This window comes from Lissotriton vulgaris, chromosome 2_1 (assembly GCF_964263255.1).
Source record: "Lissotriton vulgaris chromosome 2_1, aLisVul1.2, whole genome shotgun sequence".
NCBI lineage: Eukaryota > Metazoa > Chordata > Amphibia > Caudata > Salamandridae > Lissotriton > Lissotriton vulgaris.
The window spans coordinates 313,900,081-313,923,848 of record NC_141687.1 but is presented as its reverse complement, the minus strand read 5'-3'; the positions used below and the strand labels follow the sequence as shown (position 1 = coordinate 313,923,848).

The window sequence follows — 23,768 nt, the reverse complement described above, 5'->3', positions numbered from 1 at the left end:
TGCAGGGGAAGGATGCATGTGGATAGTGTGGCTCACTGGTTAGAGGCCGCAAACCCAGAAGCAAAGGTCGGCCCGGGACCAGGGTTCAATTCCCGACGTGGCAGGGTGTTGGGACAATGTCAGCAGGCTCGATAAATCTCGCCTTCGGTGCCACTCTAATCATGGGTTCCACTCAGCAACTCTGGGCAATAGCTTGCTTAATCTCCACAAACGGCCCCATCAACGCCGGGGATGCCTGGCTTCACCTTGGGGGTGCCCAATAGGGACCATCTCACAGGGAAAGCCAGGACGGGTTCCCCAGCGTTATACAGCGCCAGGAAACCTACGGGTAGCAGTGCGTTTTACAAGCTCAAATACATTTACACATTTACATTTACAAAGAGGTTGACGACGCACCCAACATCTTCAGACACCAGAATAGAATGTCGAGGAGGAGATACTCTACGAGGACTCCGCGGCCGAAGAAGAGGCTTTTTACATAAAGCTGACTCCGAATTAAAATTGAACTCAAGATGCACGCCGTTCTAGTGGGTTAGCATATTGTGAGTACCGAAGTCCCCCTCCTGCCACCTAAAAAAACATTTGGCCTGGCGGAACATAAGGCTCTTAAGCCGCCGTTGCCAGCAGGCCATTGTCGGCACCGAAAATCTGACTCCGATGCCCCGCCCTGAGGTTCAGCACCAAAACTTAAGTCAAAGCCGACCACTTTGATGCCCAGCTGACCAGCTCCATCTTTTGTACTGACCACTTCGGTGCAGAAACAAAAATCCATCTCAGATCTGAAGATTTTGAAACCAGCATGAAGATCTAACAGTGGTACTCCAGTGAAGCCAATTCTCAGTTGCGGATGAAACTAGATGCCTGTCAGAGGCGAATCCAAATACAGCCTCACACTGAGCGCATTCTGGCCAAGACTGTGGTTTCAGCGCCAACTCTGCTTTGGATAGTCCATCTATCTGTTGGTGCCAACCAAGAAGAGCAAGACAGACAAGGCCATCAGTCCATTGCACCCTCTTAAACCATCTTCACCACCACCACCCTTTATTACCCCACCTTCACCCTCTCCCCCTCCCTCTCAGGGTGATCCATTAGACATAACTCTTCAGGGGTGCTCACATTCATCCACGGGTGGGCATAGGACAGGAAATTATATCTTTAATGCACCACAGCCCCCTGGTCCTTTGTCGGCCTGCAACAATGACCCTCAAGGAGGCACTGACCCCAACTTGTACCTTGCTAGTCCATCTCCTTCTGACGACACCATCTCTTAACAGGAGCTTATTATCATCAGGTACCCCTTCAGAAGCAGGTTATAGAGGAGGATTTCCTCTTTCAAAACCCTTTCCGAACACATAGGGCAACACAATATATTTCCCTATGCTGAAGGTTATGCTATGACATACCAACGATAATTTTAGAGATCCTGCTCGAGCCCGTATCATCACACCCTGGGTCAGTAAAAAAAAAATAATATATATATATATATATATATTATATATAATATATATAATATGTATGTATATATATATATATATATAATATGTATGTATATGTATGTATGTGTATGTGTGTATATGTATGTGTATATATGGATGGATGTATGTATGTGTGTATATGTATATTTATGTGTATGTATGTATATTTATGTATATGTATGTATATGTATGTATATTTATGTATATGTATGTATATTTATATATATATATGTATATATGTATGTATATGTGCCACTCCACACAGAGGAATCCAGAGCAGCTGCAGCGCTGTCCGTGACTGCACGGAGGATCGTAAAGCACTGGCTTCTTGACCCCTGCTCGGCTGAATTTCGTGTTGGAGAGGAAAGAACGGTTGGGGACCGGAGGAAGCATTTTTGCGAGTACAACAACTGGGCATTTGATTTTATTTTCACCAAACATTTCCCTGCACATCGTCAATTCCATTTTGGACACTCCCTGCGCAGCACTTACCTGAACTATGGATTGTGGGACTTGTGGTTCCTACGAATTACAAGTAGTGAGCAGTAACTACAGGTGGGGGTATGACGACTCGCAGCCAATGAGACTGTGGCAGGCTGTTAGTTCAATGGGTGAAGGAATCACCAGCAAAGTTAATGGCGTCTGAGGAAGGCAGAAGGTCTGCCGAAATGCATTATGCCAGCAAACTCAATAAATGCTTCTACCTGATTCCCCGCTGTGGCCCCTGCTTCTTTGCTTGCTGGAGAGGGTTCTGTGGATACATTGCGCGGTTTCCAGAGACGCGCTACAGGGGCCCCGTTCTGTTAAGTGGCCCGGGCTCTTCTGGTTCCTGCTCCGGCAGTTTCTTCGTTTTCCAAGTTATTGGAACTGCCCAGGGCCTGCCACTCCACACAGAGGAATCCAGAGCAGCTGCAGCGCGGTCCGTGACTGCACGGAGGATCGTAAAGCACTGGCTTCTTGACCCCTGCTCGGCTGAATTTCGTGTTGGAGAGGAAAGAACGGTTGGGGACCGGAGGAAGCATTTTTGCGAGTACAGCAACTGGGCATTTGATTTTATTTTCTCCAAACATTTCCCTGCACATCGTCAATTCCATTTTGGACACTCCCTGCGCAGCACTTACCTGAACTATGGATTGTGGGACTTGTGGTTCCTACGAATTACAAGTAGTGAGCAGTAACTACAGGTGGGGGTGTGACGACTCGCAGCCAATGAGACTGTGGCAGGCTGTTAGTTAAATGGGTGAAGGAATCACCAGCAAAGTTAATGGCGTCTGAGGAAGGCAGAAGGTCTGCCGAAATGCATTATGCCAGCAAACCCAATAAATGCTTCTACCTGATTCCCCGCTGTGGCCCCTGCTTCTTTGCTTGCTGGAGAGGGTTCTGTGGATATATATATATATATATATATATATATATATATATATATATATATATATATATATATATATATATATATATATATATATATATATATATATATATATATATATATATATATATATATATATCCTAATATCCTACTGGCGGTCGCCAGTAGGTATATATAGTTAGGATTTTTTTGAATAGGGATTTCTGAAAATTCTATGTTGAATAACTTTGGCGTTGATGGACGGAATTGGCTGAAATTTTCAGGAAAATGGCACCTTTTGTTTCTGATCGTCCCCTGAAAGTTTTGGGGGGGTTTCGTCAAGCGGGGGCCGAGAAGAAAAAAGGGGGGTCCCAAAACGTGTTTTTAACATTGAGTTTTCCATAGGGCGGTTGGACTCACTTTTAGCTCGAACGGCTGAATGGATTTCCACAAAACTTGGCAAAATTGTAGGGACTGGTAGCCCGATGTGCCTTTGCTATGTCTCAAGATTTATGCTTCAGTGGTTTTTACGAAAATTTACTTTGAAAAATATATATTGGGCTACATTGGGCTATATATATGTTAGAGCCCAAATGTAGCCCAATGTAGCCCAATGTAGCCCAAAGATGGCCACCAGAGACAAAAAAAAAACAAATGTAGCCCAAATATCAGCCAGATGTAGCCCAACTATAGCCCAATAACAAAATGTCCCAGAGTGTTCTAAAGAACAACTAGAACGCTAACAGTCTTACTTATGACAAAAGTATGGCACACCTGAAGTCATCTTGATTGGAATAAAGTGGTAACACTTAATACATTTAATTTGAAAAGGAACAAAATGAGGGGTTTCATTTTGCCATAGAAATGTTATATATATATATATATATATATATATATATATATATATATATATATATATATATATATATATATATATATATATATATATATATATATATATATATATATATATATATATATATATATATATATATATATATATATATATATATATATATATATATATATGTATATATATATATATATATATATATATATATATATATATATATATATATATATATGTATATATATGTATATATATATATATATGTATGTATATATATATATATATATATGTATATATATATATATATATATGTATATATATATATATATATATATGTATATATATATATGTATTACCTACTGGCGGTCGCCAGTAGGTATATATAGTTAGGATTTTTTGAATAGGGATTTCTGAAAATTCTATGTTGAATAACTTTGGCGTTGATGGACGGAATTGGCTGAAATTTTCAGGAAAATGGCACATTTTGTTTCTGAGCGTCCCCTGAAAGTTTGGGGGGGGGGGGTTTCATCAAGCGGGGGCCGAGAAAAAAGGGGGGTCCCAAAACGTTTTTTTAACATTGAGTTTTCCATAGGGCGGTTGGACTCACTTTTAGCTCGAACGGCTGAATGGATTTCTATGAAACTTGGCAAAATTGTAGAGACTGTTTGCCCGATGTGCCTTTGCTAGGTCTCAAGATATGTGCTCCAGTGGATTTTGAGAAATTAACGTTAAAAAAATATATATATATCTGTGACAGCGTCCCGGTTAGCGCCCCGGTTCGCGTACCAGACGCGTAACGGAACTTCGCGAGGAGAAGCGGATTGGCTCTCCGGTGACTGTCAACATTCTAAACAGTCCGGAGCGGCCGCCATCTTGTCTCCCGGTAGGATCGAGAGACAAGAGGTGGAAATAAACGAAGGGGGAAATGAATGAAAGGGGGCAAGGTAGACCCCTCCTGACCACCTAGGATTGATGCAGGGGCTATTAAAGGGCCTGCGGGGCAAAAAATTAAAATACATTTTTTTTTCGATTTTTCGCGGTGGAAGCGCTACCCGGTACGCGAACCGGGTAGCTCACCGTTAGCGTAACGGGAGTCCGCCATCTTGTGTTTTGGACGAATTTAGTCACAAGATGGAGGATAAACAATGTTGGGAATGGGTATAAGGGGGCACTGGAGACATATCCTGACCCCCTAGGTTTTCTGAGGGTGGCTGAGGAGGCCTATATATGTAAAAAAAAAAAAAGCGTAACGAGGGGAAAACCAAGGGAAATAGTAAAATAATATATTAGAGTGCTTTGAGGTAGGGTATCTCTGAATAGAGCTGTTGTGTTGTGTGGGTGATGTAAGTACCAACATGTAGGTACCAATGAAGAGTCTAAAATTCAATGTACACCGTCTCCTCTGTTGATACTTTGTATGTTCTAATATGGGTTATTTAAATGTAAATGTGTGGAAAAGCACTTCATGCTTTAAAGCAATTGTATTTTTGAACTGATTGTTCTTTCCTCTTAGTCCTCCTCTTTGTTTTTTTTCCCCACACTCTTCTTCAGCATGATAGTTGATAAATTTGTTCCCTCAAAAAATGTATATACATAAAAAAATTATATTAAATACATATAAATATATTTTTCCTTTAAAAGAAGAATACATTTTACAGCTTTTGATATTTGCTATTAAAAAACCATTGAAATTCACTGAAAAAACCATAGGTTATAGACCATATATAGTTAGGAATTAGCATTTACAAAACCTTATTTTACTCACACAAAACCATTGAAATTCGCATATATAGTTAGTTGCACTAACTATATATCGCGCACCCGCAATCCACTGCTGATCATGTCACATATTACATCATTCATGACATGGTCAGTGATATCACTGGTGACATCACTGATGACATCTCAAATGACATCACTGATAACATCACTGATGACAACATCCAGTGACTGTATGTTTCTGTAAAGTTAAAATATGTCTTACATATTGAAGAATGAGTGGATGTATAAGTGTCTGGATGAAGGATTTAGTAGGTGCATGACTGACTGTATGAGTGAGTGATTAAATGTGTCTCACTGAGTGCATGGGTTAGTGACTAAACTGTCTTAATTTGTGCATCATTATGTCTGTTGTTCTGTAAACTGCTGCATGTGTTGATCAGTAGCTATATGAGTAACTATATGGGTTATTGATTGGTTGCCTAAGTATTTGTATGGGAGACTGAGTGTGTGTGTGGGTGGCTGGGAGGTGTATGACTCTGTGCATAGATGTGTGAGCAGTTGATTCACTAGATGTATGGGTTCAAAAGTGCATGTGGAAACAGCTGAATGGGCGGTTGACTGTGTGCATGAGTGTATTGGTGAGTGAATGGATATCTCAGTGCTACATGTCAAAGTAAGTACATATGTAAAACACAGTACATGTGAGAGTTGACATATATAAATAACTGTGCATAAGAGTCAGTGAATGTGTGAGTGGCTGTATGGATCATTGTGAACTTTTATCAGGGATTGTATAAGAGAGTAAATATGTGTTAGTATATGTTTGAATAAGTAAGGTGTGTATAACTGTATTGTTGAGGAAATGGAGGTGTGATTGATTCTTTGCATGACTGACTAGGTGTGTGAGTAACTCCATGGATGAGTGACAGTCTGTGAGTGTCTGTTTACACTGAGTGTATTTAAGGTTATATTAGAGTCTGAAGAGGTTCATCGTATTATCACATGAATGATGTCATCAGTGATGTGATCAGTAATGTCAAATGAGATGTCATCAGTGATGTCATTTGAGATGTCATCAGTGATGTCATTTGAGATGTCATTTGAGATGTCATCAGTGATGTCATCAGTGATGTCATTTGAGATGTTATCAGTGATGTCATCAGTGATGTCACTGACCATGTCATGAATGATGTAATATGTGACATGATCAGCAGTGGATTGCGGGTGCGCGATATATAGTTAGTGCAACTAACTATATATGCGAATTTCAATGGTTTTGTGTGAGTAAAATAAGGTTTTGTAAATGCTAATTCCTAACTATATATGGTCTATAACCTATGGTTTTTTCAGTGAATTTTCAAAGTTTTGTAAATGCTAATTCCTAACTATATATGGTCTATAACCTATGGTTTTTTCAGTGAATATATATATATATATATATATATGCAGTATGTGTCGTCCTGTTGAATCAGCATGCAGCCAAACAGTAAGGAGGAGACGAGACCCGTTTCTTTGGTGTTCAAAAATTTATTTTGCCCAACACCAGTCTGCCATGACGCGTTTCGGCTACCAAAAGCCTTGATCACATGACGCAGTCATGGGGGCTGGCCACCCGTTTTAAAGTGCTAGGTGCCTGCTGCGCAGTAAACATGGAAAACATACTACATGCCTGAATGCATAAGTATTTTGAAGCACATTTAGCTAAAATATAATCTCCTCACCCTCTGACCTTAAGTATATCAGAGGGCAAATTCCACCTGACTCTTTTTGCCCCAAACGCCTGTAAGAGGGCTAATTCCATTGCTGCGAGTGACAAGGAGGGTAAGCTTATTGATCCTTCAGAAAACTCCTCAAGAGCTGGCTTTTCGAGCAGTAGCAGCATTCCCCACCCCAGCGCCTTGAGACCCTCACGGGTGAGTAGTGCGCTTTACAAATGATATGATTGATTGATTGTTTGAACCTTCTGCCAAGAGAGTAGCAGCCCACTCCACCAATCACTGGTGTATTACTATTACCATGGGGTTATTGGCCAGATTTGATCGTGCCCACGGGGACGAAATAAAGGATCTCCTCCAATACTTCCCAGAGAGCATGAAAAGAGATGGCAGGAGCTTGTAGCTAAGAGCAAGCTTATCTCTAACACATCCATTAGGTGCGCCATAGACTCTGCAGACACTGCTGCCAGGAACATTAAAACTATGTGTTTTGTTGTGCTGCCATGCCTGGCTGCGCATATCTGGCTTTAAACTTGAGGTCCAACTGAACCTCTCAAATGTCCCCTTTGATAAAGAACACCATTTTGGCCTACAGGTTTACCAGTCTTTTGAGAAAGTCAAAAAGGACAAGGAAGTTGCAAACTTCATGGGTGCACTTCAAACACCGTGTCCCTGTGGCTCCTTTCGCCACTCCTCTTATAGGGCGAGTGTTAAAACATCTTCCGATGCCTCTTCCTCCTACCACCAAGGCCAGAGTCACCACTCCTCTCCCCAAGGTTACCACAAGGGCGCTTACAGGGGCAACAACTCAAAGGGTAGAGGCAAAGGTGCTTCCCCACGTAGTGCTGAAGCCGATACAAAATAGTGACACCCTTCTCCTTCTCCCCGGTCCTTCCACACCTATCAAGGGACGATTGGAACAGTTTCTCCCCATTTGGCTATCCATAGGATCAAATCAGTGGGTATTGGACTTTATCCAACATGGTCATTGTCTGGAGCTGATCACTACACCTCCTAACATTCCACCTCACACTTACAGGCTCTCTGGAACATCAAACATTACCCAAACAGGAGGGTCAAACTCTTTTAATCATAGGAGCTATAGAACCTGTTCCTCTACATCAGTATATCCCCTGTACCTCCTAATCCCCTAATCCCCTAAAAGGACTGATCTTTGCAGCCAGTCCTAGATCCACGGCCCTTAAATCATTACATCCTGTCAGAGCTTTTCCATATGGTCTTTCTCCAAAATGTAATCCCACTTCTCCGTCAAGGCAACTTTCTGTCAGCCCTAGACTTCAAGGACGCTTGCTTTCACTTTTCAATACATCCGGCACATCCCAAATACCTAAGATTTGTGATAGCCGGCAAAACATCCATGTCTTCCCATATCTCGACGACTGGCTTCTCAAAGCCAACACTTCTTCTGTGTCAACAACACACTCAAATACCTGAATTCTGCTACATCAGCTAGGCTTCCCCATCAATTTCCAAAAATCTAATCTTCAGCCTTTTCAGTTTCAACCATATCTGGGGGATATTCTAAATAAACAGATGGGATCCCTTACCCCAATACAGGAAGAAACCAAAATTTCCAAACGTTACTATCACGTTCCAGCTCAATCAACAGGTGATAGAACGATCATGTACCTACTGAGTATGATAGCATCATGTATCGCCATAGCAACACATGCACAGCTACACGTGCTTCTTCTTCAGGAATGTCTAACACAACAGTGGTCACTGTGATATGGTCATTTAGAGAATAGTGTTTATAGACCGCCACACTCATCGCTTTCTGCAGGTGGTGGAACACAACCTGTTAAGAGGGTGCTCGTTCCTCGACCCTGTTCCCCACATCATCCTGACAGCGGCCACATTACTGACAGGCTGGGTTGCTCACTTACACAATGCCACAGTCCTGGGTCTCTGGGACACTAAACCCAGGGTCTCCACCTCAACGTCCTAGAGCATCAAGCTGTTCACCTGACATTGAAAGCGTTCCTACCTTACCTGCTTGGCAAGGTTGTCTTAGTCCGCACAGACAATATGACAACCATGTACTGTGTACAAAAACGGGGGTGGGGGACACATTCTCTACAGTTATCATGCCTATCTCAGACCATTTGGCGTTGGGCTCTACATCACAACATTCATCTGTTAATGGAACACCTCCCAGGAACAGACCACAGTTTTTCTGACGACTTCAGCAGGATGCGGCAACCAATCCACAAGAGGGAACCTCACTCAGAAGTCCTCCTCCCTTACTTCCACTAGTGGAGCTTTCCACAGATGGAGCCGTTCCCAACTGCAGAATTTCCAAACTTTGCATCTAGATTCCCATACCCACTATCCAAGGCCAATGCTCTATGGATGGATTGGTCCGAGATATTTGCCTACGCTTTTCCGCCTCTTCCTCTTCTTCCGTTTCTGGTTCAGAAGCTCAGGAAAAAACATCCTGCACACTCATATTAGTGGCTCACACATGAGCCTGACAGTCCTAGTTCACAACACTACTTGAACTGTCAGTAGTTCCCTGAGAGAAGTTTCCTCTCAACCCAGAATTTTTCTCTCACAACCATGGAGAAATCAGGGACCCAAATGTCAGGGAACCCAACCTACCAATGTGGCTACTGAGATCATAAAATGCAATTATCTCAATTTCCCACCTGAAAGTGTGAACATTCTCAAAGAAGCTGGTAGGCCTACCTCTAAAGCATGGTATGCAGCTAAATGGAAACGATGTATTTGTTATTGTCATTATAAGAGTATCATTTGATTTAATGCGTCAATACAAAACATTGTTATCTTCTACATCTACAACTCTCTGGCCTTGCATTCACATCCATAAGGTCACAACTGGTTGCATATCTGCAAAGTAGACACCACCTGTCTTTGTTTAAAGTACCAGTCATCAAAGCCTGTATAGAAGGTCTTAAGAGTCATTCCACCCCGTGTTCCACCTGCATCTACCTTGAATCATAACATTGTTTTCACAAGACTTATGAGTCTCCCATTTCAAACACTACAGAACTGCTCCCTTCTATTTCTGTCTTGGAAGGTCGCATTTTTAATTGCCATCACTTCACTCGGACGTGTTAGTTTGCTCCAGGCATTAACCTTGGAAGAGTCTTTCTTCCAGCTCCACAGAGACAATATGGTCCTTCGCCCCAACCCAAATTCCTTTCAAAGGTTGGGCTTTCCTTTTAACCTTAATAATCAATTGAGTTACCTGTGTTCTTTCCTCAACCAGACTCTGTTGCGGAAAGGGCTCTCCATACATTGTGTTAAAAGAGCCCTTATGTAGTACATTCACAAAACTAAAGACTTTTGCTAAGCCAAACAGCTTGTTATTGTTTTTTAGCCCCTTCATCAAGGAAAGCCCATATCCATATCAGGCATTCCCAGGTTGATAGTTAAATGCATTCAGACATGTTATGTTAAAGCCAAAAGGACTACAGCACATTCCACTCACAAAATAGGGGCTTACATGGCTTTTCTGGGCAAGATCCCAATCGGATATATGTATATCAGCTACATGGCTTACACCACACACTTTCGCTAAGCATTACTGTGTGGATGTTCTAGCACGCCCACAAGCTTATGTAGGTCAGGCAGGGCTACACCTACTTTTCCAAACAACTGCAACACCTATAGGTTTGCCACCGGGTTTGGAGAGCACAGCTTTACAGTCTATGCAAAGCATGTGTATCTACAGCTACACTTGCCTCAAATGGATTGTTACTTACCCTGGAATCATCTGTTATTGGCATGTATCGCTGTAGATTCACATGCTCCCACCCTCCTCCCTGGACACCTGGCTGTTACATTTCCTTTACCTTTGCATACGAAAATACATTTCTTTACTGACACTTAACTTACACTCCATTCTCAGGAAAGCAATTTAACAGTGGAGTTGATGCCCATGTTCATTATCGCCAAGAGGAGTCACTTTATCTCGTTAATCGAAAGACTTCTTAGAAGAAAAACAGCTTGCACACATCCAGACCCAACACTAGATGGCAGGAGTATATAAAGCATGTCAATCTACAACACTACATGCCAAGAACAGATGCTTATAGGATAAGTAACATCATTCTTCTCAGTTGGATATTAGCTGTTCTTTTGGCTCTGACCTCTCTGAGGAGACTAAGTGAAATTCAAGCCTTAATAATTCAAGAGCCATGTTTGCAATTTCAAGATGGTCATTTTCCGAACTAACCCAAAGTTCATCCTCAAAGTGCCAACATCTTTCTACCTAAATGAGCTTGTTCTTTTACTGACATTCTTCAATGAACAGTCTTCGCCAAGGGAGAGCCTTGCAGTCTCTTGACATCAGACACTGTCTCAACTTCTACCTCGAGAGAACCAAAACTTTCAGGAAATTTGACCAACTCCTAACAGCTAAGGCAGTCTACCTTGGATCTTGGTAACCGGGTTCGAGTCTCGGCAGGGACGCTCAACATTCTGTGATTCCGGGCAAATCACTTAATCTTCCTGTGCCTAACATATGCATGTGTCCGTCTGTAACTTAACTGGTGCTCATGTAAAGCGCTCTGATACCTTCAGGTCTAGTTTGCGCTATATAAAACCCCACCAAAAATCCTCTGGATTTCTTTTGCTTCACCGGACTCTGTCGCTAGCAAGTATTGCTTGTTGGGTGTCTACAACCATCGCCTTCTGTCACAAGAAAGCAGAAAGATAATTTTCTGTGAAGGTGCATTCTTTGCGGAAGGTTGCTGCATCTTCAGCCCTGTTTGCTAGAGTTTCATTGCCGAATATCTGCATGACAGCGGCGTGGGTTAATGCCCGCAACTTCACGAAGCACACTGCCTCGATTCCTGGAGAAAAGCAGATGTGGCAGTTGGACAGGCTACGCTGGGATGCCTGTTTTCATAAGGTATGCAGCATTTGGTTTTAGTTCATATGCTTTTTTTCTCTCACCTTTTTGGTGACTTCGTCAAATAATGCTTCTAGTATCCTTTTTTTTTTTAAATTCACGTTTATACGATATAGATTTCTGAATTATTTCCTTTTTTTCCTCATGGTGGTCTGCCTTCCCTGCTTCCGTTGCTTTCTGTTACTGCTTACTAGTCTGATGCAAGCATGTGAATCTATGAAAAATACAATACTGGAGAAAAAACAAGCTACTTACTTGTACACTGTACAAGTAATTGATCTTTTTCCAGTATTGATATCTTTCATAGATTCACAGGCGGCTCTCCCTCACCATTTACATAACTTTGTTTTTTCCTGGTGTTACACCCGTGCTCGAAATCTGAGGTATGGTGACTCTGCTTTCGGGTGAGTGCTTCATTGTCTCTGATCTGATTGGTTGAAGTTTGTATGTTTTAAAACATGTTGTTTTCAATGGGGTTTAATGCTAATGCCTGAACACTGCTTATATTACTTTTACCGTGGGGCTCCCACCATGACGATGGGTGTGATTCAAGTATGTGGCTCTATGAAAGATATCAATACTGGAGAACCACAGTGTACAGTTAAGCAACTTGTTTTTTCCCCATCTATTTTCTCCTAACTCAGGATAATATGTCTGAGCTGTGTACTTTTTTAGGTCTCGCCTAGTGATGTAGCGCCATGCGTTGCTCGCTTAAGCGAATCTATTGTTGCCGCCTAGCTTAGCGAAGCGGGACAGCATGGGTGCACGCGCGTGAGACATCAGCTGTGCACGCGTAGGGCTCGGCTCGTGAAGTTATCACAAAGCCTCATCGCACCATACGCGTGCACAGCTCACGGCGCCCGGACATGCCATGTGCATGCTCACTGCGTCTCTTTTAGACAGCCGATGTGCACGCCCATAGCCTCTCCTTCAGCGTGTGCATTACAGACTCACCAGTCTGCAGGTTCCCTGGCCGTCTCCTGGCATGCCGTGGGGCCTTCCTCACCTCTGGTGCCATCCATGCTGTCTGCCTCGCTCTTCACCCGGTCCCTCTGATGGGGCCGGAACTTCAGCATGGAGCCTGCAGGGTTCTGGACGTCCTCTCCGGCGGTTGCTTCCTGTTTTTTTGGCAGGCCCCGCCCACACCCCAAAGAAGGCTGCCTGACTTCCGGTTTCGTCGTCATCTGCACTCCTCCCTGTACCACAATAGCGTCGTGAGGTGAGCACTTAACGTGCCCTTTTTTAGGAGCAGTAGGATGGAGTTTAGGGGCAGTATGAAGAACAGTGATACATTTTTTGTATTTGTTCTTGTTTCTACGAAGTAAAAAAGTATGGGTTGCGGCGAGCCAAAATGGCATGGCGCAGTGTCAAAATCTACCCTGTCATGACGTATAGGCGCAGGGCCTCTGCTGACCTGACAGTTTGGCTGCCATCTAAACGAACTCTTCGGTATTCTAATCTTATGGTTTTCATGTTCTTAGAATGTTACCAACTCGATTCAGATGATAAGAACTGCTGACGTGTCTAATTATAGTCACACATTAAGCAGGCTTCAAGAGACACCTTATGTAAACAGTAGAAGTGGAAAGACGTTATGCGTCTGGTTTTGAGCGACACCAAGTAAAACTGTGTGGGGCATGTTCGTGAAGCCCTGTCACCATCACTCACACAGTGCCTGACTCAGCGGTATTTTCAGAGCCGCGAAGGCCTCTGCGAATGAGTCCAGCGCTTCAGCAACTCTTCAAGGTCAGAGTGCAATGCTTTGAGAGTATCACTTCCTTTGATGACCAGGTCTACAGAGCAACAGATAAGGAACGTTAGTCAAATTATCGCCTGCTGTTAAAAAGAACGAAAGTGATGTAGTTAAGTCAGATAAGACGGTAGGATCAGCATGAAATGGAGTCAATTGCTGTTGTTTTAATAAACCTTGGAGTCAGACCATCCTAAAATAAGCAGACATTCAAAAAAAGCTCATTCCGAACGCCTCTTTTGTGGTCCGTTTTGGTCTCTCCATCCACTCACATTAACTCATTCATTTCCCCTTTGCTCTTTTTAGCCCAGTTTGAATGAATTTAAAGAAGCTCTTTTCAAAACCACTATTGATCTCTTAATGATGTTCAAACGGCTTTCTCATGTCTGTGCAAATTGGTAGACATGCTAGTATGCTCCGTGGTATTTTGTTTTAGGGGCGTTGCACGAGAGAAAGCGTCTCGCTCATTTAGAGATTTTGAATTATGAATCAATGGTACCAACATTGTAACCAAGACTATATAATATATTGTGATTTTTTTTAAATGTAAGTTTGTTATGTACTTTTATTGGTTTAGTTTGATTATACACTGAATAAAGATAGATGCATTGATTGATTGATTTAAATCATGCATTCATTAACCAATGGACATAAAATTTGGGGCATGGAGTTGTTGTTGAAGAAAAATGTAGAGTGAGAATAGCTTAGACTTTGATAGGGACTTAAGGGATAGTTTTTGAGCATCTGGGAACTTCCTTGTTAGGGCTGAGCATAATCCTTAACTCACTCTCTCATTAGCAGCAACTACCCCGATGCCCTACTTCACTTTGGGTGGATATGGTTCCCACTCTGGAACAGGCTCAATGGTTAAGCATGCCACTAATCAGTGAATGATTGTTTAATGTCTTGGTTATAACAATATTCACATCTCCAAGTCATTCACTACCCAGTTGGCTCCAATCTTTGGTAGAATGAAAGGGAGCAGTATTACCTGGGATGGTTACTAATGTGTGAACGGCAAATCACTATTACCAACGGCTTGTGCACATTGTGGGTAAGCCACTTTACCATTGTGAGCTCAGAGATGACTAAAAAAAAAAAAAGCATTTGCAATGCAAAAGGTCTCTCATTTGAGGGAATTTAAGCTATTGGCCTTGTAAATGACAATGCCTTTTATGTTTTAAAAATCAACACGTAAATAAAAGGCATTGAAACTTACAATGCCAATAGCTCAAACTCTCACTACTGCGAGACCTATTCATTGCAAATGCTTGTTATGGTATTGTTTTCAGACTGGTGTCTCTGAATGTGGTCTGTCAGATGTGGGTTGTGTTCTGTTTTTTACACCCTGCATCCATTTTTCAGGTATCTTTCTTCCCTGCGAGGGCACGTTTCAGCTGTGTACCAGATTGCTTGGTCTGCTGACAGTCGGCTCCTGGTGAGTGGCAGCAGTGACAGTACGCTGAAGGTTTGGGACGCCAAGACTCGGAAGCTCTCTATTGACCTGCCAGGACATGCAGATGAGGTTTGTTCTTCACTTAGGTCCATTTTGAAATTAAACTTTTGAAATGTTTATTAATACCACACTGGTGAGAACATTTGAAAGTAGTCCTTCCTCTCACAGTCTGATATAGCATCAGCACTGAATCTTACACTGCACAGCAGTGTGAAATAACTAAGCAGGCAGCATGGCATATGTTTGTTGGTTACTGCAGTTTGGCCTGTGAATCTTTGCAACTGTGGCCTTATAAATATTTGTTGTTTTTTACTTTAAGAACTAGTATAGCATGAACCTTCCAACATGGCTGGCGAAAGCTAGATAACAGCAGGCATAATTAACAGCAGGTATCTTCTAAGAAACAATAGACCTGTTATAGTTGGCTCTCAGTGAGAACCACTGTTTTGAGTACCAGTCTATAAGGGCCAGATGTACAACCCTACCAATTTGTGAGTCACAAATTGCGTTGTTTTGCGACTTGCAAATAGAAATGTACAACAGTGTCTCAGACACTGTTTGCGATTCCTATTGGGGTCGCAAATTGTCTGCTTCATTAATATTCAGGAGGCAGGTTCAATTTGCGATCCCATTAGGAATGGCTAGCACTCCCAGGGATGGTGGTCACCAGGTCTGTGACTGCTTTTTAAATAATGCAAAACCAACAATTGATGGACAGAATGCAGAACAATGTCATACATTCACCCCAGTACAGAGATCTGGACCTAAATCCATCGTTTTTTTGCACTCCACACCACCCCAGTTCAGACATGGCCATATGCAAATCAGCCTTGACCCTGTGCCTCATGGGAACAGTCCAGCCTGAACTGCCAAGCCATGTCTTTCCTGGACCGGAATCAAGCATCCTAGGACCGGTTTCTGGCTATCAGCCGTCTTCACCTGGGATAGCTTGACTCCAGTGGTGTGGAGAGCATGGGACTCACGTCTGAGCATACCCATCCCACTCGGGGTGACAAATGCAAAACCAACAATTGATGGACAGAATGCAGAACAATGTCATACATTCACCCCAGTACAGAGATCTGGGCCTAAATCCATCATTTTTTGCACTCCACACCACCCCAGTTCAGACATGGCCATATGCAAATGAGCCTTGACCCTGTGCTCATGGGAACAGTCCAGCCCGAACTGCCAAGCCATGTCCTTCCTGGACCAGAATCAAGCATCCTAGGACCGGTTACTGGCTATCAGCCGTCTTCAGTCGGGATAGCTTGACTCCAGTGGTGTGGAGAGCATGGGACTCACGTCTGAGCATACCCATCCCACTCGGGGTGACAAGTGCAAAACCAACAATTGATGGACAGAATGCAGAACAATGTCATACATTCACCCCAGTACAGAGATCTTGACCTAAATCCATCGTTTTTTTGCACTCCACACCAAAGCAGTTTTTAGGTCTCAGCCTGCTAAAGACTGCGCACATGTGCAGTCGAGCTGGCCAGATTTAATGATATTCAGTAAGTTTCACTAGTGAGGTTAAGCCCGCCCCTCTTTTCCATTGGCTGGCGTCACTGTTCATGCAAAACGGTGGCCAGCCATTGGAGAAGAGGTCCTAGTGACGTTCTTTCTTTTTCAGCCCGTCCTTTTCAGACTGGCTCACTTGTCTTACTGCTGGCGTAAAAGGTTTCTTATCTTCTTTATGGGGCCATCTGTTTCGCCCCATAAAGAAGATAAGGAACCTTTTACGACAGCAGGGCAAAAGAGAAAAGTCTCTCTCTCCACCACCGGTTGGCTGCCACTAACTGCTTGTCTGCCTGCCTCCCTGTACTCCAATCTGATCTCTTTCCCCTTGCATCTCTCACTTTCTCTTAACTCACTCTTAAACTCTCTCATATCTAACCCTACCTACCACCCTCCATCGCTCGCTCTTCGCTCTCTAGCTTCCTAACTTCCACTCGACTCTCTCATCCTGCCATTTCTCTCCTCCCTCACTCTAGTTTCGCTCCCTCTCCCCTCCACCACTCTCCGTTGCTGAGAGGGGGTTGGCTGGCTGGCTGGCTGGCCTCGCTTCCCACCCCCTCCTCATCCTCATCGGTGGGGGTGGCTGGAGGCCCGTCTTCTCCACAGAGGTGCTCCTGCTCCATACACCGCTTGCCCGGGTTTGGGGCTCCCACTGCCTGCAGACGCTGCGTCTCCATGCCCGCCCGCCCCGGACTGGAATGCCTGGGACCGGAGCTGCATGGCAAGGATCTCAGCGCAGCCGGTGCTGCGGAGCCGGTATTGGGGGCAGCAAAGCAGAGGTGTCCGTCTGCTGGTCCCGCTCTGGCGGCGATTGGGACGGATTATGCCCATTTTTTAGTGGGGCGCTCAGCAACCGACTTACTGCCAGTATCTGGCCCTGCGACACGGCTCCCTGTCCACGGGACGACTCCTGTCTTCTATCCCGATTCTTTCTTACCTCGCACAGAAGACCTCTTTGTGTATCCGCGCACTTTGGACCCAGCTCTGAGTTAAAGCATGTCGCGTCACACAAGATAGCGCTATATGCATGCCAGGATAAGTGAAAATGACACTTTTTGGGCTTTAAAAGTGAGCTGAAGACACAGAGGTATTGCTGGAAAACAGTGGTAGAGTGCATGTTACCTTATGTGCACAGCGTGAGATATGGGTTCATAGTGAACTATCATCTCCTACCTGCCCCTCCCCATCCCCACCACCTGGGAAACACTGATACCACTGCAGGGGGTTCCAGCCAGCAATGGGTCTTTCAGTCCCTGAAGTGTGCACCGGGACCCTCACAGACAGAAGTCAGGGGACTTCACCAGTCTCACGTTGTCCACCAAGCTCACCGCATAGACGGGTCAATTTACTCATAGATGCATGGTGTCTTATGTAGACACCTGATCACAGGCCGTTTTCTTACGTAAAGATCCGTGGGAAGGGGCCTCCAAATGTAGGTGTCTGACGGCCTCCCCTCGAAGGCCGCTCTGTGTGTGTGTGGCTCTGTGTGTTTGTGGCTGTGTGTGTGTGTGTGTGTGTGTGTGGCTGTGTGTGTGTGTGGCTCTGTGTGTGTGTGTGTGTGGCTGTGTGTGTGTGTGTGTGGCTCTGTGTGTGTGTGTGGCTCTGTGTGTGTGTGTGGCTCTGTGTGTGTGTGTGGCTCTGTGTGTGTGTGTGTGGCTCTGTGTGTGTGTGTGTGTGGCTCTGTGTGTGTGTGTGTGGCTCTGTGTGTGTGTGGCTCTGTGTGTGGCTCTGTGTGTGTGTGTGGCTCTGTGTGTGTGTCTGTGTGTGTGTGTGTGTGGCTCTGTGTGTGAGTGTGGCTCTGTGTGAGTGTGTGTGTGGCTCTGTGTGTGGCTCTGTGTGTGGCTCTGTGTGTGGCTCTGTGTGTGAGTGTGGCTCTGTGTGTGAGTGTTCCTCAGTGTGTGAGTGTGGCTCTGTGTGAGTGTGTGTGTGTGTGTGGCTCTGTGTGTGGCTCTGTGTGTGAGTGTGGCTCTGTGTGTGAGTGTGGCTCTGTGTGTGAGTGTGGCTCTGTGTGTGAGTGTGGCTCTGTGTGTGTGTGGGTACAAATGCAATAGGTCTCGCATTTGTGAGAGATTAAGCTATTGGCATTGTAAATGACAATGCCATTCATTTATCTGTTTTCAAAACCAACACATAAATAAAAATGTTGTCATTTACAATGCCAATAGCTCTATCTTTTGCAAAGGCGAAACCGTTGCATTGTAAATGCTTATTTTTAAATGCAGTCCTTAAAGGAAAACTGGATGCATTTAAAAAAAGGAAAAATGTTTCATTTTTTAAGAGTAGCCACTGGTCCCTGGACCACTACCTGCTTGTAAAAATAAGTTTCCCTGTTTGCCAGTCCCAAAGGGGAAGGATTCCACTGAGGACCCCTTCTTATTTGGTAGTGGCTAACCACCTACTTGAATTGAAGTAGGTGGTAAACTGCAAGTGTTTTGCAACTGCAATTGCGGTTGCCAAACAATGGTACATACCATTAGGGCTCGCGATTAGGAAAGGATGCCCTTGGCACTCCCCTTCCTAATAGCGAGTCGCAAACCCTGTTTTGCGAGCCAATAACCTCTTACTAACTCGAAAATAGGGTTTGTACATGGGCCAGACCTATATTGCGGTCGCAAACAGGCCAATTTCCCATTTGTGACCGCAAAAAACGGTTGTACATCTGCCCTCAAATTTGGTTAGTTGCTGTTATGCCATAACTACAGTGGGAAACAAAAGTTGTTACCCAACTTTGGCACCCTGCTCTAGTGAAGAGCGGAGAGAAATGCTTTAGGTGGGAAGGAGGAGGCATTGAAGGTGGTAGGAGTGGCTGGCAGATGGCTAGGTAATATATTTATGACAGCAGGGAAATGCCATATTGGCTCACTCGTCACTTCTCACCACTATGCAGCAGTTGAAACCAGGGGCAGAAGACTTTGGGGGCCGTACATACCATAAAACTATGGATGGGTACTAATTGAATAAGGGAGTTGTTTTTCATCTTGGGGTTCTGAGTGACAACATTGACAACCTGAGCTTCTCTCTCGTTATTTATCCCCATCGTTCACTGTTACCCATCTATAATTTTGTTTGTGGTATGAAGGAGACAAGTATCAGGGAACCTGATTTGCTAATCTGATAGTCTGAAAAAGTATTATTTGATTGAAAAAGTATTACTCGATTTAATTTCTTTTCAATGCCAGTGCCACTTCTAATAATGCAGGAACAATTGCTCATATTTGCCAATAACACTTGTGTGATGGAACTGGACAACCCCGTGTCTGTGTTTTGCACTTTCCTGTGGTTGCCCATTTAATTTTCCTCCTAACTAATGGGTTGTTCAGTTCTGGAGCACAAAACATCGTTGACAAAGAACCTTGTTGGCATACTTCGCTCCACAATACCAAAAACTCTGCCGCTATCATGTCTGCCAGCTTAAAGATGCCATTGCTTTTTAGTATTCAGTCGCAGAGTTTTTTGTACAGCTTTCACACTCTGGGTTTTTAATATTTTTGTAGCGGGCTGCAGCACCGATTCCTCATCTTGTTTTTTTTTCTTCATAGCAATCGGTCTGTTGCAGTAGCTTGTGCCTTTTTCGCCACCAGCTGTTATTGTGTAAGGACCCCACAGTACAAAAATGTAAGGTTCACCCGCAAGTCTTGTTTGTTTGGCTGGGCCATTTGAGGGTCTGTGCCCTGTTGGGCTGAAAAACGAGGTTCTGGTCTACCTACAGGCACCTGCTCCTCTTCTCTGCGGGTCAGAAAGCCTTTTTCTAAGTGATCCAGTTCGAGGCATGTGGGCTGCTGAATTCATATCTGTGCATAGATCGTCGCCTAGTGTTGGGTCCGGATGATTGCACATTGTTGTCCTGGAAGAGTCTTCGAAGTATCACGAGATAGGTGGCTCCTCCCCTGGACTACAGTGCGCATGGGCATCGCCTCCATCCCCAGATTGTTTTTTTCCGCCATTGGGTTCGGATGTGTTTCGGTTCCCTCTGTCGGAACCGATAGTTGTTCAACTTTCTACTCGAGACCAAAAGGTCTTTAGGCTGGGCGTCGGTATAGTTGCGTTCGGGTTTCTTATCTGACTCTCAGCTCCGAACTCTTGCTACCCTTCCGCGTGCTTTCGGCGCGGACGGGCCTACACTACATTTCTGCTATGGAGCGGACACCGTTTAAGAAGTGCCCGGTGTGTAACTCCAAATATTCACACCTCGACGTGCACCCCGTGTGCAATACATGCTTGTCACCGGACCATAACGAAGACAGCTGCATGGCGTGTTCGAAATTCCGGTGCAAGAAGACTCTGAAGATTCGTCGAGCCAACAGGCTCCAGGCTAAGTTCTCGGCTACCGCGGCGCCCCCACCAGACGACATTTTCCAAGAATCTGTTGGAGACGAGGACGACGTACAAGGTTCGGGATCTGGTCCCGCGTCCGAAGGGGAGGCCTACGACGCGGGTGATGAGGACTTTGACGAAGTCGCCGACGAGGTAGGGGACGACGAGCGGGCTATTGCCACTGTTGGGGATAGCTCGGAGGAGGAGCATCCCCAACCAGACTCAGGGGTTAATCCCCTTCATACGGCCCAGGTCGAGGGATCGCCTTCGGGCCTTACCCAAGATCTACTTATAAGTCCTACGTCCCCGCCTCCGGGCCCGGTCACGGACATTTCTGAGGCGCCCCTCTCGTTAAAGAAAACGAAAGTGAAGCCGTCTGGTCACGCACCCTCGGATGCGAAACCGAAAGTGAAAGTTGCGCTGGGGCAGAAGGTTCTGGAGGCGTCAACTTCCCAAAAATTCAAGATGGCCGACCTGAAGAGCCACGCCAAGATGGCCGACCCGAAGCACTCGGGGTCGGCGCCGAAGGCGAAGTCGACCGACGCGTCTGCGTCGGCGCCGAAAGGGGTCGTGGACCCGAAGACGGCTCCGAAGAAGCGTCAGGGCGACGACGCGCACAGGGCCCTTGGGGACAGGGCACGTGAGGTGTCGGCTCCGAAGAAGGTGCCTGCCATCGATTCGGCTCTCGACGCGGGACAATCGCTCGAGCCGGTCAAGCCCTCTCCGGCCTTAACGAAGAAGGTAGCGGAATCCCTGCAGCGGATACGGAAGGGCAATGTGGTTCCCGATCAGGACACTGTGGCGCCTAAGCTCACGCCAAAGCCTGCGAAGGCGCAGACGCCTATCCGTTTCACCCTGCCGCCCAAGTCGACGCCGAAGGCTTTCGCGCCGAAACAGGGCGGGCCCTCGAAGGAGGTATTGACGCCGAAAGCTGCCTTGGTGGTGTCAAAGCTTCGGCTCCAGCCGCTTGCTGAAGAGGAACGTCGGGAGGTCATCATCGACGCCAACACCGGGAAACTGTCTCTCCTCAAGAGGAAGATCACCACGGAGCCGGTGTTGGAACATTTTCGGATCCCTCTCAAAAATAAGAGGGACTCTGCAGACTCTTCGGCTCTGGTAGAACCTATGTCTCCACAAGCCCTAGGACACTCGCCAACGCATTCCGCAGCGGGCGATGCGGACGACGAAGACGCCGAGTACAACTATCCGGCGTACTCGGATCCGGAGGAGGAGCACAAACCTTGGTCGGCCGGAGGCGACCCGGAGGACCCGCAGTCGGCCCAGGACACGCAACTTTTTGCGGCCAAAACGTCCCCGACAGAGGGCTCGGCGGCCTTCAACGCTCTGATCGAGAGGGCTGCGACTAACCACGACGTCGAGCTCCACTCGGACCCTGTGGATGTGGACTTTTTATTCGACACTTTCTCAGTGGCTGAGAAGTCAGTCAAAATACTACCAATGCTTAAGGGGGTGCTCAAACACGCAACGGAGGTCTTCAAAGAGCCCACCCGGGCGCGTGTCATCAACCCTCGCATTGACAGAAAATATAAGGCAGCGCCCTCAGATCCAACCTACATCAAGGGACACTTGCCACTGGACTCGTTGGTTGTTTCCAACGCTCGGAAGAGGGCGAACTTGCAGACTACTGGTGACGCTCCTCCCCCAGACAAAGAGTCCAAGATCTTTGAGGCCTCAGGCAAACGAATTGCTGCACAGGCAGCTAATATTTGGAGAATCTCTAACACACAGGCCCTACTTGCACGCTATGATAGGGCTCATTATGACACCTTAAAATCACTAATGCAACACTTGCCTGACCAGTACAAGGAGGCAGGAGAAATGCTGATTCAGGAAGGAAAGCTCATCACAAATGCATCTATAAAGTGTGCACTAGATGTAGCAGATACAGCCTCCAGGGCGATCAACACCAGTGTGTTGCTTAGACGGCATGCTTGGCTTAGAATTTCAGGGTTCAAACCCGACATTCAGACCACAATACTGAATCAAACTGTTAATCCTGACCACCTGTTTGGCCCTGAGGTGGATGCGACACTGGAAAAGATGAAAAAAGATACGGAAACTGCCAAGTCTATGGGGGCCCTCCAAAGTCAGCAGTTTCGGAGTGGTTCCTTTCGCCGCTCCAATTCCAGAGGCACCTCAAGAGGTCAGGCATCGCAGTCCACGCAGTATTACAAAAGTAACACCCAAACCTCGTACAGCAACAAGGGTAGAGGTGGCTACAGAGGCAATAACATCAAGGGCAGGGGGCGTGGAAACAACAGCTCCAGGTCCACCACCGCCAACAAGCAGTGACGTCTTGTCACTGCCCTCCGACCATACAACACCGGTCGGGGGGAGACTCCAGCAGTTCCTGCCAGCGTGGAGATCCATCACCACGGACAGGTGGGTCAAGTCTCTTGTCCAGTACGGGTACTGTCTGGAACTTACTTCCATCCCACCAAACATACCCCCAAGGAGCCGTCCTATGTCCGGCGAGCACTTGACCTTATTGCAGCAGGAAGTTCTAGTCATGCTGCAAAAAGGGGCAATAGAGCTCGTTCCATTGCAAGAACGGGGAACAGGGGTTTACTCCCTGTATTTTCTGATCCCCAAAAAGGACGGGTCCCTCAGGCCCATCCTGGACCTCAGGCCCCTAAACTGGTACATTCTCTCGGAGCACTTCCATATGCTCACGTTACAACAAGTGCTCCCCCTGC

The 23,768-nt window shown here is 45.5% G+C and overlaps 1 protein-coding gene across 2 annotated transcripts in view; it reads left to right on the top strand.

Annotated features, from left to right (window-relative positions):
- Positions 1-23,768, top strand: part of NLE1 (notchless homolog 1) — a 241,994-nt gene that overhangs the window by 152,722 nt on the left and 65,504 nt on the right. For both annotated transcript variants that reach the window (XM_086955007.1, XM_086955008.1), the window contains exon 11: positions 15,126-15,285. In XM_086955007.1, the coding sequence (XP_086811133.1) occupies positions 15,126-15,285 (160 nt within the window). The remainder of the gene's footprint in view (positions 1-15,125; positions 15,286-23,768) is intronic.